The 17,241-nt window shown below is 38.9% G+C and overlaps 1 protein-coding gene across 1 annotated transcript in view; it reads right to left on the minus strand.

Annotated features, from left to right (window-relative positions):
- The window catches only part of Scarb2 (scavenger receptor class B member 2), a 59,576-nt gene that overhangs the window by 11,886 nt on the left and 30,449 nt on the right, over positions 1–17,241 (minus strand). The window contains exons 3-7 of the mRNA XM_046458929.2: positions 11,983–12,130; positions 10,537–10,725; positions 9,368–9,459; positions 2,330–2,449; positions 581–750 (exon numbers count right to left, since the gene is read on the minus strand). Coding sequence (XP_046314885.1) covers positions 581–750; positions 2,330–2,449; positions 9,368–9,459; positions 10,537–10,725; positions 11,983–12,130 — 719 coding nt within the window. The remainder of the gene's footprint in view (positions 1–580; positions 751–2,329; positions 2,450–9,367; positions 9,460–10,536; positions 10,726–11,982; positions 12,131–17,241) is intronic.

Genomic DNA, 17,241 nt, shown 5'->3' on the forward strand with positions numbered 1-17,241 from the left:
GTTTAAAAAAAGAAGAAGATAGCTCTGTCAGCCATATCACTGATAATTCTGCCTCATTCAGTATTATCAGTGGTACAGATAAAAGGAGATAAAGGAGCAGACAGTAAGAGACAATGAGAAATCTGTGGTCAGGGTTCAAAACTGATTCTACCTCAAAATCATTATGAATCTTTGCCAAGATATGTTCTTCCTGGAAATCAGATTGTCCAACTTTTCCTTTAGCATTGTGTGAAACATAAAACCAGTTCATTGCTTTGTATGTATTAACTACATGTAAATATGCAAAACCATTAGAATAGCAGCACATGCAGTAGAAAATGCTCAGTAAATATAAGGTATTATTACAATTAAGACTTCTAAACTACTGCTCAGAAAACAAAAACAAAAACAAAAACATGGCATTCTAAAACAATATCACACACATTTTTTGTTTTTTTGTCATTCAATAGCCATGTTACAAAACATTATTCTGGAAAGGTCAGAATCATTCTTTCTGTTGGGCTGGCATCATGTTCTTGGTTGCACTTCCCATCTTTCTGTACCCTAGACCACCACGATCCAAGTCTCTCTGAGTTCTTACCATTTTTGCAGATGCTGACATTCAACACTCCTGACCCCAAGCACTTTCCTTCAGGTAGACAGAAGCCGGCATTGTCTGAGGTATTGGCTAATATTTCTGCAGGCACCTTATACCGGAAGGCGGGCAGTCCCTGTACACTCTCAAAGTCACTGAAAGTTATGTACACTGACCTGTTAGGATGTAAGAATAAAAAGTCAGTGTGGGCTCTAGTCAGCATGATCTGCCCAGAATGGGTAAGTGACCTATAGTTCTCAGGGACAACACAGCCCAAAGCTATGGGTAAGTGGAAAATGAAGATGCAAAAGAATGATTGAAAGGTGTTCGGCCAACTCACTGTGAAATAAAGTAGGTCGATTGTAATGAAAGATGTTGAAGAGGTGGCAACTATGGTAATATCCAATGAGGCCAGGGAAAACAGAATGTGTGGTAAAAAATTAAAAAGATAACATAAGCAGAGTGTGGTAGCACACACCTGCAGTCCAGCCACTTGGGAGGCTGAGGCAGCAGAGAGAGACCCATGTCAAAAAGAAGAAGAGACGGAGGAAAAGAAGGAAGACATCTGGAATGGAGACATGTTTAAAAATAAATAAATAAAAGAGTCCTCTAGACCAGCATGGACAGTGTGGTGACCACAAGCAGAGAAGGTGGCACCAAGTGTAAGACACAAGCAAAGCACAAGTGGAAAAGATGGGGCTGGAGTTCTGGCTCAGTGGGTAGAGCACTTGCCTGGCATGTGTGAGGCACTGGGTTTGATTCTCAGCACCACATATAAATAAATGAATAAAATAAAGGTCCATTAACTACTAAAAAATGTATTAAAAAAAACTACATTGAGATTCCATCTCACTCCAGTCAGAATGGCAATTATGAAGAATAACAATTAATGTTGGCAAGGATGTGGGGAAAAAGGTATACTCATACATTGCTGGTGGGACTGCAAATTGTTATCACCATTCTGGAAAGCAGTAGGGAGATTCCTCAGAAACCTACAATGGAACCACCATTTGACCCAGTTATCCCACTCCTCGGCATATACCCAAAGGACTTAAAATTAGCATACTATAGTGGTGCAGGCAAATCAATTTTTTACAGAAGCTCAATTCACAGTAGCTAAACTACATAACCAAGTGCCCTTCAGCAGATGAATGATAAAGAAAATGTGGTAAATATATACAATGGACTATGGCTCAGTCTTAAAGAAGAATGGAATTTTGGTATTTTCCAGTAAATGGATGGAACTGGAGGCTATCATGCTAAGTGAAATAAGCCAACCCTCCAAAACCAAAGGCTAAATGTTCTCTCTGATATGTGGATGCTAACGCACAATAAGGGGTAGGGGGATAGAAGCTCACTGGATTAGACAAAGGGGAATAAAGGGAAGGGAGAGGGATGGGAGTAGGAAAGACAGTAGAATTAATTGGACATAACTTTCCTATGTTCACATATGAATATGTGACCAGTGAAACATCACATCATGTACAACCACAAGAATGGGAAAGTGTACTCCATGTAAGTATTATAGGTCAAAATACACTCTACTGTCATGTATATATAAAAAGAACAAATAAAAAAAATCATTGGAAAAAAAAAACAAACAGGCTCTGGAGTCTGTGCTCTTTCAATGTGCCATCAGCATTTATCACTATTATGCATAATGAGTACATTTGCACACATTCCTCATGCTTTAGGTGTTCTTGTAGTAAAAATCCTTAGTTTTAAAAAATAGAAACTTATTTTTAAAGTTCTTACCTGCAGAAATCAGATGGGAAGACATAAAGGACTTCATCTTTGGTTATTAATGGATGAAAAGAATCTCCATCTGTCCCATTAATCATATTGCATTTGTCCGTTGCCCACCAGTTAAGTGACCTACAATTGATAAGCACAAGAAAGAGTCATGATGATCAAAAGGGAATATAGATTCTTTTAAATGGTCAAGACTTTCCAATATGGAATCGGAGCTGGCTATATTCATACACAGACACAGAGTACTAGGGATTAGGAGAGGAGAAAAAGAAGGTCCTAGACCTCAAATCCATCTTAATAACATAAAAGCTCCAAAGCCTTATTTTCTTCTTCCAAACTGTGTATCCTACATAAAGATTTAGGAATATTGATTTACTTAAAGCAGTAACCCAATTTAGTCCACAGCCAGCCCAGGCCACAGACAGACTCTGAATAGACATATATGGCTCTATAATATTCATGACAGAGTCAATGCATCTTCTGAATACTACTCTCTTCCAAAAATAATGGAGGACTTCTCTTGGATCACAAGAAATACTGAAATGACTTTATGCTAACTGAAAGCGCAGTTGAGATAGCATGTTTTTTAAAAAACAGTTTTTAGCCATGTGTGGTGGCACATGCCTATAGTTTCAACAATTCAGGAGGCTGAGGCAGGAGGATCACAAATGTGAGGCCAACCTCAGCAACGTAGTGAGACCTGATGTCTAAACAAACAAACAAATGAAGGAGGATGTAACTCAGTGGTAAAGTACCATTGGGTTCAATTCCCAGCACCAAATACACACACACACACACACACACACATTTGTATGTATGTTTTAAACTAATGATATATCAATGGAATAAATACTTATGTCCACTCCAAATTCAAGTGTTGAAATCCTAATCCCCAAGGTGATAGTAACAGTAGGATCTTTGGGAGGTGAACAGGTCACAAAAGCAGAGCCCTGATGGATGACATTAGTACCCTTGTTAAAGAGAAGCCAGTGGTTCCCTTCCCCTTCCCATGTGAAGTTACAGTGAGAAGAAAGTCACCGTGAGGAACTGAGCCCTCGCCAGTCACGAATCAGCCAGGGCCTTGATCCTGGACTTCCCAGCATTCAAAACAGTTTCTATAAGCTGCTCAGTCTATGATAATTTGTTTTAGTGGTTTGAATAGACTAAACCAGTTCAAAATTCAAAAGAAAGGAAAGGGCAGGCAATAAGTAGTAATTTCTCCAATTTCGGTTCCAGATGACACTTTAAGTTCAAGAACTTGGGGCTTTTCCCAAGTCCGAGTAAAGTTGTGGGTGATAAAACATGAAAGGAGAATATCTAGAAAGTCTATGCTAGAACTCAAACTTCTCCTTAGATATGGTAGAGATGAGAGATGCCAAGTGGTGAGTAGGTCTAAAGACATTTGGTGGCAGATTTGAAAACAAGGAGCAAGAACTGGAAGTTCCTCCCTGAAGTTAATAAAGATTAAAAGTGGTCCACCACGGGTTTGAAATCAGGGTCTAACGGGCAGAGATCAAAGATGCCAAAGAGCCGGGCACTGTGGCACTCCTGTAATGCCAGTGACTCATGAAGGCTGAGGCAGGAGGATTGCAAGTTTGAGGCCAGTCCAGGGAACTTAGAGAAACACTGTCTCAACATTTTGAAGCCTTACGAAGGTCTGGGGTTGTAGTTCTGTGATAGAGCACAACTGGGTTCAGTCCCCAATACTGAGAAAAAAAGAAGCAGCCAAAGAGCAGGGTGTAGTGGTGCACCTCTGGAACCAGCTGTTCGGGAAGCTGAAGCAGGAGGATAACAAGTTCGAGGCCAGGCTGGGCAACTTAGCAAGATCCTGTCTCAAGATAAAAAATAAAATAAAATGAAGGGCTGAGGGTGAGTATGTGGCAGGGCTGTCTGCTGTTGTATTTCACTGGCTACTCAGAATCTCCCTGTCCCCTCCCCTGGGCTTGTGACTCCACCTTGAGGAACCCCCTTTGTCCTCCAGTTCAGAAGGCCTAACTCCCCTAGAGCTCTTGCCCCTGCCTGCTGGGTTCCTGCTGCAGCCCAGTGCCCGGGCAGACAACGACCTACCCTACCCGTGAGGCAGCACCATGGGTGGGGAGCCTGCCCCTGGCTGACAACTCTGGTCCCCAGGTGTGAGGGGCCACACAAAGGGGGCTTTACAAGCTCAGTGCCCTTGGAGCCATCCCCACTGGCCCCTAGAATGGTCTGGATGAGCCCCCCCCGCCCTTCAGATGTCTGCCAGAAGCTGCACTAGGGCACTGTGTGCCCATCTTCTGGTGTCCTCCGGCCCACGCAACACCCTCTTCCCCTCTCCTGAGGCCTCTGAGCACTTGGGTCTGTCTCCCTCTGTAGTTTGGGGTCTGGTAGGTGAGGTGAGTGGAGGTGACATGTCCATAGTGTCCCCTGTGGAACAGGCAATGTAAACCATACTTGGCCCCAGCCCAGGTCTGGGCCTTGTGCTAGTGATGGCATTCCTTGGGTCCAAGCATGGATGGCCCATCAGAACAGAGAGTGCCATCAGAAAGCAGAGGTGAGCTGTGTGACGACAGTCCCCCATTTGTTCAAATTGTCAGAAAGGTCTCTGTGATGCCTGTCTCATTCCCCTGTTTTGAAGGTCCCTTTGTGGGGGATTCCCTGCAGGACAATAAAGAGTTACTGAATCAAAAAAAAAAAAAAAGAGGAGGGGGGTGCTTGTGTGTGGTTCAGTGGTAGAATGCTTGCCTAGCATGTGCAAGGTCCTCAGGCTCCTCCCCAATTTAAAAAAAAAAAAGGCCAAAGAAAGCAGCTTGTACCTGCTGTTTGATTTAAACTTATGGAAAGTTTAGTGGCTGGGGAGGTGGGAAAACCCAGACATACACTCATAACCAGAAGTGGAGCCCAGCTTTCTGCTGATTTCCCCCAGTGCAACTGCCGGAGGCTCCCATGGGCACACTGGTTCTGGACTGGGGACTCCAGAGTATGAGACTTGGAGGAAGTACAAAATCCGTACAGAGAGAGGTAAGGAGAGACAAGTAAACCCGTGCACACTGATAACAGACTCCCTTCCCAACTAAGGTAATTCTGCAAATCAAGATTCCTTTAGGGGCTGGGATTGTGGCTCAGTGGCAGAGCACTTGCCTAGAATGTGTGAAGCACCAGGTTCTATCCTCAGCACCACATATAAATAAGCAAAAAATAAAGGTACATCAACAACTAAAATAATTTAAAAAAAAAGATTCATTTAATTGAAGGAAACTTACATTAAAGGACCAGAAGCAAAATCAACAACAAAGAAATGAATTCACTTTAGAAGAAATTAAAATAATGAAACAACCTGGCCAATACTTTAAATATGTATGCTGGTTAGTATCCTTCAAGAGACAATTGAAAAAATAACATCCTTAAAAAATAGTGGGAAATTATTTAAAAAATAAAAAAGAATGAAATAAGGAAGATACAAAAATGGAAAATAAAGAAATCTTAGATATAAAAAATTAGGTTATTTTTTTTTGGGGGGGGGGCACTCAGTATAGGAATAAAACCCAGGCTGTACATAGCTAAAGAGAAAACTGAACTGGAAGATAGTTCTAAGGAATTTACAAAAATAAAAGCTCAGAAAAATTAAAAATTAAAGGACCAAGATACAGAAAGTAGATGAGAGGCTTCAATAAATGTGTAAGAGGAATTCAGGGACTCGGGGAGTAAGTACGACTAGGCTGAAAAATACCAGAGGGGCTGGGTTGTGGGTCAGTGGTAGAGCACTTGCCTAGCACGTGTGAGGCACTGGGTTCAATTCTCAGCACCACATATAAATAAATAAAATAAAGGTCTATTGACAACTAAAAAATATTTAAAAATTAATACCAGAGAAACATTGATTGAAGAGATAATTGCTGAAAGTATTCAAGGTATCCCTCAAGGGCCAAACAAAATAAATACAATAAATTCAGATCTGGACATGGTTTTGCAGAAGATAAAGGGAAAAGATAAAGACCAAAGGTCAATGGAGTAACAGCACTGTAATTTTGAATGGTTGGCCTAGAATTCTGTACCTGGCTAAAATCATTCAAAACTCAGAGTGGAATAATGACATTTAAATGTCATTTGCATATATATATATATATATATATATATATATATATATATATATATATATGTTAATATATGCAAAGTCACAGAGATTTTACCACCTCAGAGCCTTACTGAATGAAAGAGCTAAGCATGCTGGGTTTCTCCAACTATTAACATTCTGGACTTGCGACTTTTCTGTCCTGTATTGGTAGGCTTTAGGGCTGCAATGCCACTACCCTGTAGACAGATGCCAGCAGCACTCCTCGGTTGAGACAACTAAAAAATGTCCAGACATCAACAAATGTCTCCTGGGCTGGGATGGGTGACAAAATGACCTGTGATTGCAAATCACCATATCAACAGACAATCTTTAGCAAGAAGAAAAATGAATCCAGGAGGAAGATATGAGAAGAAAAGAAAAGTATAAATTAGTAAATATGTTGGTGAGATAATGATTTTTTAAAAATTTGTATTTCTTAAAAGAGGTAGTATGTTAGGTACACCGTTCAGCATTTTGCCTTAATAATTCTTACAGAAAATGCTTTTTATTTTTTCCTGTTCTTTAACTAGCCAGATGACTGATACGGAATAAGCACTAACAGGACAAGTTAACCGCTTATATTTAACTTGGTAAGAGCTTATGAAATAAGGTGTAGACAAGAGTAACAAGGAAGAGGTACATGTGTGGGTGGTAAGATCTGGGTAAAGTTATTGTCTTGTTTGGAAGGAGAAAAAAGAAGAAACAGATGTTGAGAAAAGTTGTAGCTAAATACGAATCATAAAAACCTAAGTGTGGAAGCAAATGTAGAAATAAGTCCAATGTATCAAATAACATATCATTGTATCACAAATGTACCCATAATTACAACATCTATATAAAACGATTAAGCTCTCCTATTAAAAGCCTGGAAAATAGATTGGATATAGAATGACATCCAGCTATATCCTGTTTACAAGTAAATTTCCCTTCTAGCCCAATACCTAGCCACCTCGCACTTCCTCCACCCCACCACCAGACTGTTAGACAGTCATCCTGGCTTCTTCTAAATTCTTTTAGAGATCTTATATATTCGGGTGTGTGTGTAAATATGTTTGTATACATATATGTGCATGCTTTAAAAATTTATATGACTGTTAATTTAAAAATAGTTCAAAAATTGTGACGCTAGTAGAGTTCCCCCTCATTCTGCACCCAGTTTCTCCCACTTGTTAGCATTGGGCATTATTGTAGAACATTTGTTACAATTAATGAAGTAACATAGATATGTTATTATTAACTGATGTTCATACAACATTCCCATTTCCTTAGTTTTCCTCTGATGTTCTATTTCTGTTCCGGGATCCATCCAAGACACTACATGACACATCGTGGTCATATTTCCTGGGGTTCTTCTGTGTTGTAATACTTTATCACACTTGCCTTTGTATTTGATGACCTTGACAGTTTTGAGCAGGGATGGCTGGGTATTTTTTAAAAATATCCCTCCTTGAGGATTAGTCTGGTGTTTTTCTCATGGCTGGGCTTTAGGAAGAAGACCACAGAGACGAAGTACCACTTTGTGCCTGTTATCACACGGTATCTACACGACCTGCCACTGTTGATGCCCTTGGCTACCCGGCTGAGGAGGAGTTTGCCTGTTTTCATCTCTGTGAGGTGACTGCTCACCCTCCTTACTGCCTCCTTGGTTTGTTTGACATGGTTCATGTTTGGACATGCTTTTAAAATTTGTATTTCTTAAAAGCGGTAGTATGTTAGGTACACCGTGCAGCATTTTGCCTTAATAATTCTTACAGAAAATGCTTTTTATTTTTTCCTGTTCTTTAACTAGCCAGATGACTGATACAGAATAAGCACTAACAGGACAAGTTAACCGCTCATTTCCTGGGTTTTCTGGAATCTACCTTTGAAACAGAAAGAAATGTACCTCACAGATACTAGCTAAGCTTTCTGTAAAATTATTCCAATGAATTAGAAATACGGTAATATGATATGCTTACGTTACACCTAAAATTGCTATTGACATTTTTCATTATGTTACCCAAAGTTCTTTTTACAAAAAAATACACATGATGAATTTCTCTCAGAATTTGAAGTCAGGATGCAGTCTATTTCCTTGAAATAACACAGCCATAAACCCCACAAAACTCATTGTATATCCCTTTTCCTGGATTGCTCTGGAGTTTACAAGTAAATCAAATGTTCAGGAATGGAACTCCTTGACTTTGGGCTTTGAAGAATTAGCCTCCTTCTCCGTAAAAGGTTTCTCATTTTTCTGACTCTAAAAAAAAAATCAGATTATTTTGTTTTCTATATAGCTTTATTGTAAGCTATCTCAGTTCCTGTTTTGGAAGTAGCTTAGTGATACATTGTAAGTATTAAAATATAAAACATTCTTAAAATGCTATAATACTGAACTTACACATATTTTATCTTTAGAGAAAAATACATCAACAATTCACAATCATGAAATTAAAAAGAGAACCAGAATCATCCTTCCCTCCTCAAACAATCACTGGTTGGAAAGTATTTGTGCTGTGGCTATGGCACATCTTTCCATGACTACTGAGAAAGAGAGAGACTTGACCCTGACTTGTAATTTACACCTGATCCTGATAACTCTACAAATCATTATTATTTAATTTAAAAAATATATCATGTCCCCTTAATTTACAAAATAATTACAAGAATATTTATACATTTTCACATTTACATATTTATACATTTTCATCCAAAAATGCTAAAATTTTTTAAAATTTTTTTTAAGAGAGAGAGAGAATTTTTAATATTTATTTTTTAGTTTTCGGTGGACACAACATCTTCGTTTGTATGTGGTGCTGAGGATCGAACCCGGGCCGCACGCATGCCAGGTGAGTGCACTACTGCTTGAGCCACATCCCCAGCCCCCAAAATGCTAAAATTTTTAAAGAATGTATACTTAGTTCAAATAAAAGATGAAAAAAATAATTAAAACTATAAGTTGTTAGACTTACGTTTTTCCATTCCACTCCACAATTTTTGTAAAGTTAAGGTAATTGTCTTCTCCAGTTAGGAAAACATAATCTCCATCATTAGTTCCATTTTTCTGAAAATAAATGAATGTGATAACTTAATTAACTTTTTGTCACTTTGTCTAGGATAGGCTGTTCAGTTGTTTGGTTAAACACAAGTCTAGATGTGCTATTGTGACAGAATTTCATGGATGGAATAAATACCTACAATCAGTTAACTAACTAAAAGAGATCACCTTCAAGAACGTTGAGTGGGTGAGGCAGATGCCTATAATCCCAACTGCTCAGGAGGCTGAGGCGGGAGGATTGCAAATTCAAAGCCAGCCTCAGGATTTAGTGAGGTCCTAAGCAACTCAGCAAGACCCTGTTTCAAAATGAAAAACTTTTTTTAAAAAGCACTGGAGCTGTGGTTCAGTGGTTAATTTAACCCTGGGTTAAGTTCCTAGTATATATATATATATAAAATTGTGAGTTGGTAGACCTCATTCAATCAATTCAAAGGCTTGAGAACAAAATCTGAAGCATCCTGGAGAAGGAATTTTTCAGAAGACTGTGACATAGATAAGAGTAAGATTCTCAGATAGGCTGAACTTGAAAATAACTACATATTTAAAGATAAGCAAACTACCTGTGATCCTGGAGCCTACCTACCCCTAATATAACACTTTCTTCCTGAGGTTAATTTTGTCTATTACCAACTTGCCAACTATTTATGTTATTCAAGAATTTTTTCTTCAAAAAAAAAAAACTACTTTCTTGTCAGGCATGGTGGCAGATGCCTATGATTCCAGCTACTTAGGAAGCTGAAACAGGGAGGGTTGAGGCCGGTCTTGGCAACTTAGCAAGACCCTGTCTCAAAATAGAATTTAAAAAGGGCTGGAGATGTAGCTCAGGGGTAGAGCACTTTCCTAGCATGTGCAAGCCCTGAATTCAATCCCCAGCTTCAGGATAAAAAAGAAAAAAACAAAACAAAAAAACACATGCACATACACTTTCTTATTTTTCATACAGTATAAAACACATCTAGAATGACAGACAATTTTGGAATTCTAGAAGAAAATTTAAGTTAAGAAGAAATCTTGGTTGGGGTGCCTCCCCCCTTGCCCTCACCATAAGCTGAACAAAGAAGCTTTGAAGAAAACTCAACGTACCTCATAAAACAGGCCAAAATATGGGGAGATGTCAGATCTGAAGGCATGGATGAGGGACAAGATCTCATCTTTGTAGCCCCAGAGCAATTCGTCAACCGTGTGAGTCACGAAGAGCTTCTGCTGATAGGCTTTCAACATGGCTTCGATGAGTGTCCTGAGGAAGCGGACCTGGGCCCATTCTATGACAGTCTGGGTGACAAAGGCAACTTAAGATCAGAGTGTGCTCCTCTCCAAAACACCTCTCTTCTACTATCCCTCATCAAGAGGGGCTGGAAACTTCTATGTTGAGGTTAAAGAGCTGAAAATCAGTCTGTGAGCTCCTCTCTGGTTGCATGTGGAATAATAAGGCTCTTCAGTTGTTGTTATTTCTCATATTATGTTTTGTAAATGTGAGCTTAGCATCCTCATTTGCAGGCTGTCATCCCAACATCACAGAAGGGGAAAGTTCTTGTGAATACGTGGCATTTTTGACCACACGGAGGCGCTACGGTTCCTTCTGAGCTGAGCTGAAAGTTGTACCCTCATTATAAAAGGTACACCACTAGGTCGCAGAGTAAGGCAGGATCTGGGATCCATATTCCCTCAGGTTCTAGGTCCAACAAGTGTCTAACTGAATATGTATGGGGAAGTCACCAAGAGGTTGGTGTACTTGAATCAGAAAGTTTCCTGGTCCCAGAGGCTCGGGAGGCTGAGGCAGGAGGATCGCAAGTTCAAAGCCAGCCACAGCAATTTAGCCAGGCCCTAAAGCAACTTAGCAAGACTCTGTTTCAAATTTTTAAAAAAATATAAAAAGGGCTGGGGATGTGGCTCAGTGGTTAAGCACCTCTGGGTTCAATCCCTGGTCCCCCACAACCATCAAAAACAAGTTTCCTGGGTTTCAGTATAGTATAGGCAGAGTATAGGTGCCATTATAAGATGGAATTGCCATTATCAATAGGTTCTAATCAATGGCCCATTCTTTGCAATTTGAAAAAGGGAGGAAAAAAGTCAATCCGCATATTTCGAGAATCTGAAATTCCAGATAGAAATCTGAACTAAGAAGTGGTATGCGAATTCTATTGCTAGAATAACAAAAAAGCGGGGGGGGGGGGCGCGCAAATAAGTATGTTTTAAATTACTAGCTACCAAAGAAATTCTTATTTATTTCACAAGTGCTAATGCTGAACACACAGAAAGAAACTGTGAAAACAAATCCTAAAATTTGTATTTTTATTATCATTTGAAAAGACCTTGTTAATAGACCTCAGGGGGAAAAAAAAGTCTAAGATGGCTTTAAAGAAGAGACGGAAGATACATTTTCTAATATATATATATATATATATATATATTTGTTTTTTTTTAAACATGGTAGTTCCTAAATAGTGGTTCCTAAAACCAAAACTATATATTAGCCTTATCTTTTTCCTTTCTTCTAAAATTCACAATGATATAAAAATGTCTGCTTACCAGTACAGGAATATTCAGTGTTCTAATTAAGTCAACTTTAGGGTCTCCAACAGATTGGTTCCGTTCAAAAACGTATGCCTTGTTGCTAACAGCAGATATCGTTGTTCCGTTATCTCCAAATTGAACATTTGCCTTGTTTCTGATTTCCCTAAAAGAAAAAAAAAATATTTGAAAATAGATACCACTTTCATAAACAAGACTTTTCCTTTTTTTTCAGTATCAAAGTTATACTTTCAATATAACTCTTTCTAAAGGATACATTATTTAGAGAGGCTGTATATAGAAACCCTTAAAACCTTGGAATTGAAGCTAAAATGTGGGATTGAAGAAAATGAGGCTTCAGATAGTTTTCTCCAAAAAGATTGTTTTCATTCTTTCCCCCCATGATTGGGAAAGGACAGCAGTCAAGGGCCATCTTGACCAGGGAATTGAAGCAAACAAGAAACTCTCTTTCCTTGGATATGGTTTGATCCTGAAATATTATCAACATTTTCACTTCAGTTTATAGCTTCACTTTGAATTTCAATTTATTTATTAATGCCTTCTTATTTCTATCCTGAATTCAGTTGAAAATTCATTGAAGAAATTGTGGTTTACTGGGTGTGGTGGTGCATGCCTGTAAGACCAGCTACTTAGGGGGCTGAGTGAGACAGAATTGAAACTTTGAGGCCTCAGCAACTTAACAAGATTCTATCTCAAAATAAAAATTTTGAAAAGGGCTGTGGATATAGCTAAGTGATAGAGCACTTGCCTGTCATATGCAAGGGCCTTCCCTGGGTTCAAACCCCACTACTGAGGAAAAAAAAATATAAGGCCCAAGGCTTAGTAAGTTAAAACAGTTTATTCTTGTTTGTAATGCAGTTCAGTTTGGTTCAAATTAGTTCCCCAAATGAAGTATTAGGAAATCTCTTAGAAAGTGTTTGGTAGAGCACAGTAGGATAACTATGGTTGACTCTAATAACCGAATAGTACAAAATAGCTAATAGAAAGAATTTTCAATGTTCCAAACATAAATAATAAATGAGACGATAAGTTAGTTGTCATGATTAGATCAGTCCACATCCCACATATAATATGTAATTATACATATTGTCACTGTTCAGCATCAATATATATAATTACTAAGTCAATCAAACATATGTCTACATACATGAATATATAAAGAACTCGAAAAATGCCAAGAAAACAAATAAACCAATTAATAAATAGGCAAATGAATTAAATAGACATTTCTCAAAGAAGAAATACAAATGGCCCAACAAATATATGAAAGAATGTTCTACATCATTATCAATTAGGGAACTGAAAATCAAAACATAAAATTGAGATTTCTTGTCAGTCCAGTAGGAATGGCAGTCATCAAGAATACAAACAAGAATAAGTTCTGAAGAGGATATGGAGAAAAAGTAATACTTTTACATTGTTCATGGTATTGTAAATTAGTACAAACACTATGAAAATCAGTATGAAAATTCCCCAAAAAACTAGACATGAAACCACCATAGGACTCAGCTATGTCACTCCTCAGTATTTATCCTAAGGAATTAAAGTCAGTATACTATAATGATACATGCAAACCCATGTTTATAGCAGCACAGTTCACAATAGCCAAACAATGGAACCAGTCTAGGTGTCCATCAACTGATGAATGGATAAAGAAAATGTTGTATATATACACAATGAGTTTTATTTGGCCATAAAGGAGAATAAAATTATGTCATTTGCAGGAAAATGGATGGAACTTGAGACTATTGTTAAGTGGAATAAGCTAAACTCAGTAATGTTATATGTTTTCTGTCCTATATGGAAGCTAGAGAGGAAAAAGGAAAAGAAAGGTATTCAGGGGTAGGTGTCTTTTGAAAATCGAATGGAGATCAGTAGAGCAGAGGAAGGGCCCAGCGGGGAGGGAAAGAGGAAACACTGGGGAATGAATGATATTGGCTAAATTATATTGTTATATTGTGTTCATGTATAAGTATGTAACAATGAATCCCCACCACTATGTACAACTATAATGAACCAATAAAAAATATGGAAAAATAAATGAATAAAATTAAGGGTTAGACTAGAAATAACAAAAACAAAGTGATTTGTTAGAAGATGAAGGAGGAGAGGGAATTTCAAAGCTAAACCCCTGCTCAGCCACAGCTGGTGCTGACAGAGAGGACACATTTCTCCACATTCAACTGGCATTCCCAGAGCTTCTCTGTAGCAAGTATGAGGACCAAACCTTCTGCAAGAGTAGCTGTTTACACCATATAGTTCATAACCCACTTGAACCAAATGTATGAAATATGATATGTCAAGAACTATGTAATGTTTTGAACAACTAATAATAAAAATTTTAAAAGAAAGAGTAGCTGTTTACAATATGTACTTAGCTCTGCACATTAACTGAGCTCGATGCTAAGGAACTAGATGTAGAAAAAGTGACACGAGAGTGAACACCAGTTTGCAGGCAAAGAAAGCCAGGCTGGGGAGCCAAGAGGAAGAACTCAGAATAGGTCTAGGGGTCAACTCTGCCAAGTTAGAAAACTAATGTCAAAAGTCAATGACCTGGCTAAGTAAGGCTTATTTTTTTTCTTCACCTAGGCCCTAGGTCATGAACTTATAAGCCTGGATAATCCCAAACCTAGAGCCTGCTTCCTTTATGTTTATTTATATTTACTGACTAGAGATAGCTTTTTAAATGTTTTCTTTTTTGCTTACCCTGGAAGATCAAAATTTTCCAAATCTCAAAAAAAAAAAAAAATGTAATTCCCTGCAGGTTGACTATGCCAGGTCACTTACAGTTAACTACGTGACTTCTCTCAGCAGTCTGGAGTCCTCCACCAGTCATGACTGGTAAGGCATGACTGACACTTAGCCTTTACAGAGTGCTCTAACTGAAAGAAGACAGTAAGACATGACCTCTGATTCCACAGAGGCCAAGCAACCACAAAGAGAGATAGCCAGGGCTTTCCTCTCAAAACAACTTGCTAGGGGCTGGGGTGGTGGCTCAGAGTGCTTGCCTGGCATGCGTGAGCCACTGGGTTCGATCCTCAGCACCACATGAAAATGAAATAAGGGTATTATGTCCATCTGTAACTAAAAAAGAAATACTTAAAAAATATATATGTTAGTCTGAGGAAACTAAAATGTTTTCCTCCCAAGCACTCTGGTCACTCTGGCAACAATGAGATGGACACAGCACACAAAGGAAGGTTTTAGTAATAACATCAACAAATCTAGTGACCCAAATCCCCCATGGGTGATCACCAACAGTCAACTACAATCAAGGAGGCCACTGGTAAACAGTGGGTTGAGAGCAAGAAGTGATCACTTACTGCCCTATGGTATCAGAGAACACGAAAAGACACTTAAAAATAGACCAAAGAAGCATCTAGAAATACAAACAAGAGTTTAAGACAAAAACAAAAGTAAATTAGTCAAGAAACCATATTTAAAAGTGCCTGGTAGTCCCTCTTAATTAAGAGATGCTAATGAAACTCAGACCACAGTTAACATTTGTTAATCTCAAAGATGGTTCTAGGCATTAAGAAATGACCTGGGCCTGTGCTCTAGACCTGTAATTCAAAGCAACTCAGAAGATTGAGGCAGGAAAATCAAAAGTTTGAGGTCAGGCTGGGCAACTTAGTGAGACCCTGTCTCAAAAAAAAAAAAAAATTAAAAAAAAAGGGCTGGGTGTAGTTCAGGGCTGTCTGCAATACTGTCATTCAACCCCTTCTTTGGGTCCTTTTGGTTCCTTCATTCACCTAATCCTCTGCTGAAAATCACTGTAGGGAGTGACTGAGCACAAGAGAGAAGTGTAAGTCGAGATCTGACTGCTAGGTTTAGCATTCAACTCTAGCATCATTGATACTTGTTCTGGGACTAAGAAGTTACTCATTGCTTCTGTGCTCAGTTTCCTCATCTGCAAAATGGAGGTAATAACATGTCTATCTTGTAGGGTTGTTATGAGAATTAAATCCACACAAATCGACCATCCAGTGAGGACACACCTGGCACATACTAAGTGCCTAGAAGCACTAGTTACTAATACCACGTGCAAAGGCTTGTGCTTAGCTCCTGAGAGGCAGGATGAGTCCTGGTTCTTGTTTGTCCTCAGAGAACCCACAGCAGGACAGGGAGACTGCCATTGAAACACTGCCTTCCTTGTGGTAAGTGCTCTGCTGGAAGACCACAGGAGCTAGAGGACCATGGGGAGGGCGGCAACGGGAAAGCAAATCCTGAGAACATCATCATGCACCTGTGGGTTGGTCCTGGAAGGTATAGGCTGACCCTAGGTAGGAGGTGGAGGATGCCTTCCAGACAGAGGCAGAGGGACAGGCGGACAGACAGCACAGAATGACAGCACAGGACCCACTTCCTGAGTGCATAGGGGAAAGCTGTGGTCAGGGCAGAAGATGACATGACTGAGATGATGTGAAAGAGCAGCATCAAGTGAGAGCAAGGCTGCACGGAAAAAACATGTCCCGTGAAGATGAGTTTCCAAGTCTCAGAGGGAAGCCAAAGGCAAGCACTAAGGTGTAGGGGATCTTTTTCTATTTTTCTTAGTTTTGAGTTTAAGGATTTAAAAAAATACATTATTTCATTCAAAACCACTTTTGTTCCTTTTTGGGGGGGGGGTGGCTACTAATCTAAAAGACTATCATAGAAGAGCAAGTCAGGCTTAGAAGAAGGGTAGGCACTCTTCTTGGAAACAATCGTGGGATTTAAATTTTTTATAATTTCTTTGATATTAAAAAAAATTATATGTTTAGCTGAGAGATAAGAATCCAAGAAATAGAAGCACACAATTTAAAAGTTTGAACAAAGTTTCTACCTTTGCTAAATGGCAAGGAAGACAATTTGATCCTTAAAAAGTTACATGTAAAAAAAAAAGACTGAATTACAAGAAAATAGACTTGAATATCAAACCTTTGATGGGAGTAGGACTTCTTTCTTTTTAACTGACACATAATAATTGTACATATTTATGAGGCACAGTGTAGTCCAACACACTATAAAATGGGTGACAATCAGATCAGGGTAACTGGCATATCTATGGCCCAACTTAGGAAGCAGTGTTCCTTCCTGTGTTCTGGGAGCATTCCAAATTCTCCTACTAGCTATTTGGAAATAATTAATTGTTGTGCTATTAGAGTATTAGAAGTTCCTCCTCCTATCCCTTGAACTCACTGTCCTCCATCTCTTCAACCCCCACCCAAGGCTCTGGTAACCTCCATTCTACTCCCTGCTTCTAGGGGATCAAGGTTT

This window comes from Marmota monax, unplaced genomic scaffold (assembly GCF_021218885.2).
Source record: "Marmota monax isolate L192 unplaced genomic scaffold, Marmota_monax_Labrador192_F-V1.1 WCK01_AAM20220418_F8-fsc00112, whole genome shotgun sequence".
Taxonomy (NCBI): domain Eukaryota; kingdom Metazoa; phylum Chordata; class Mammalia; order Rodentia; family Sciuridae; genus Marmota; species Marmota monax.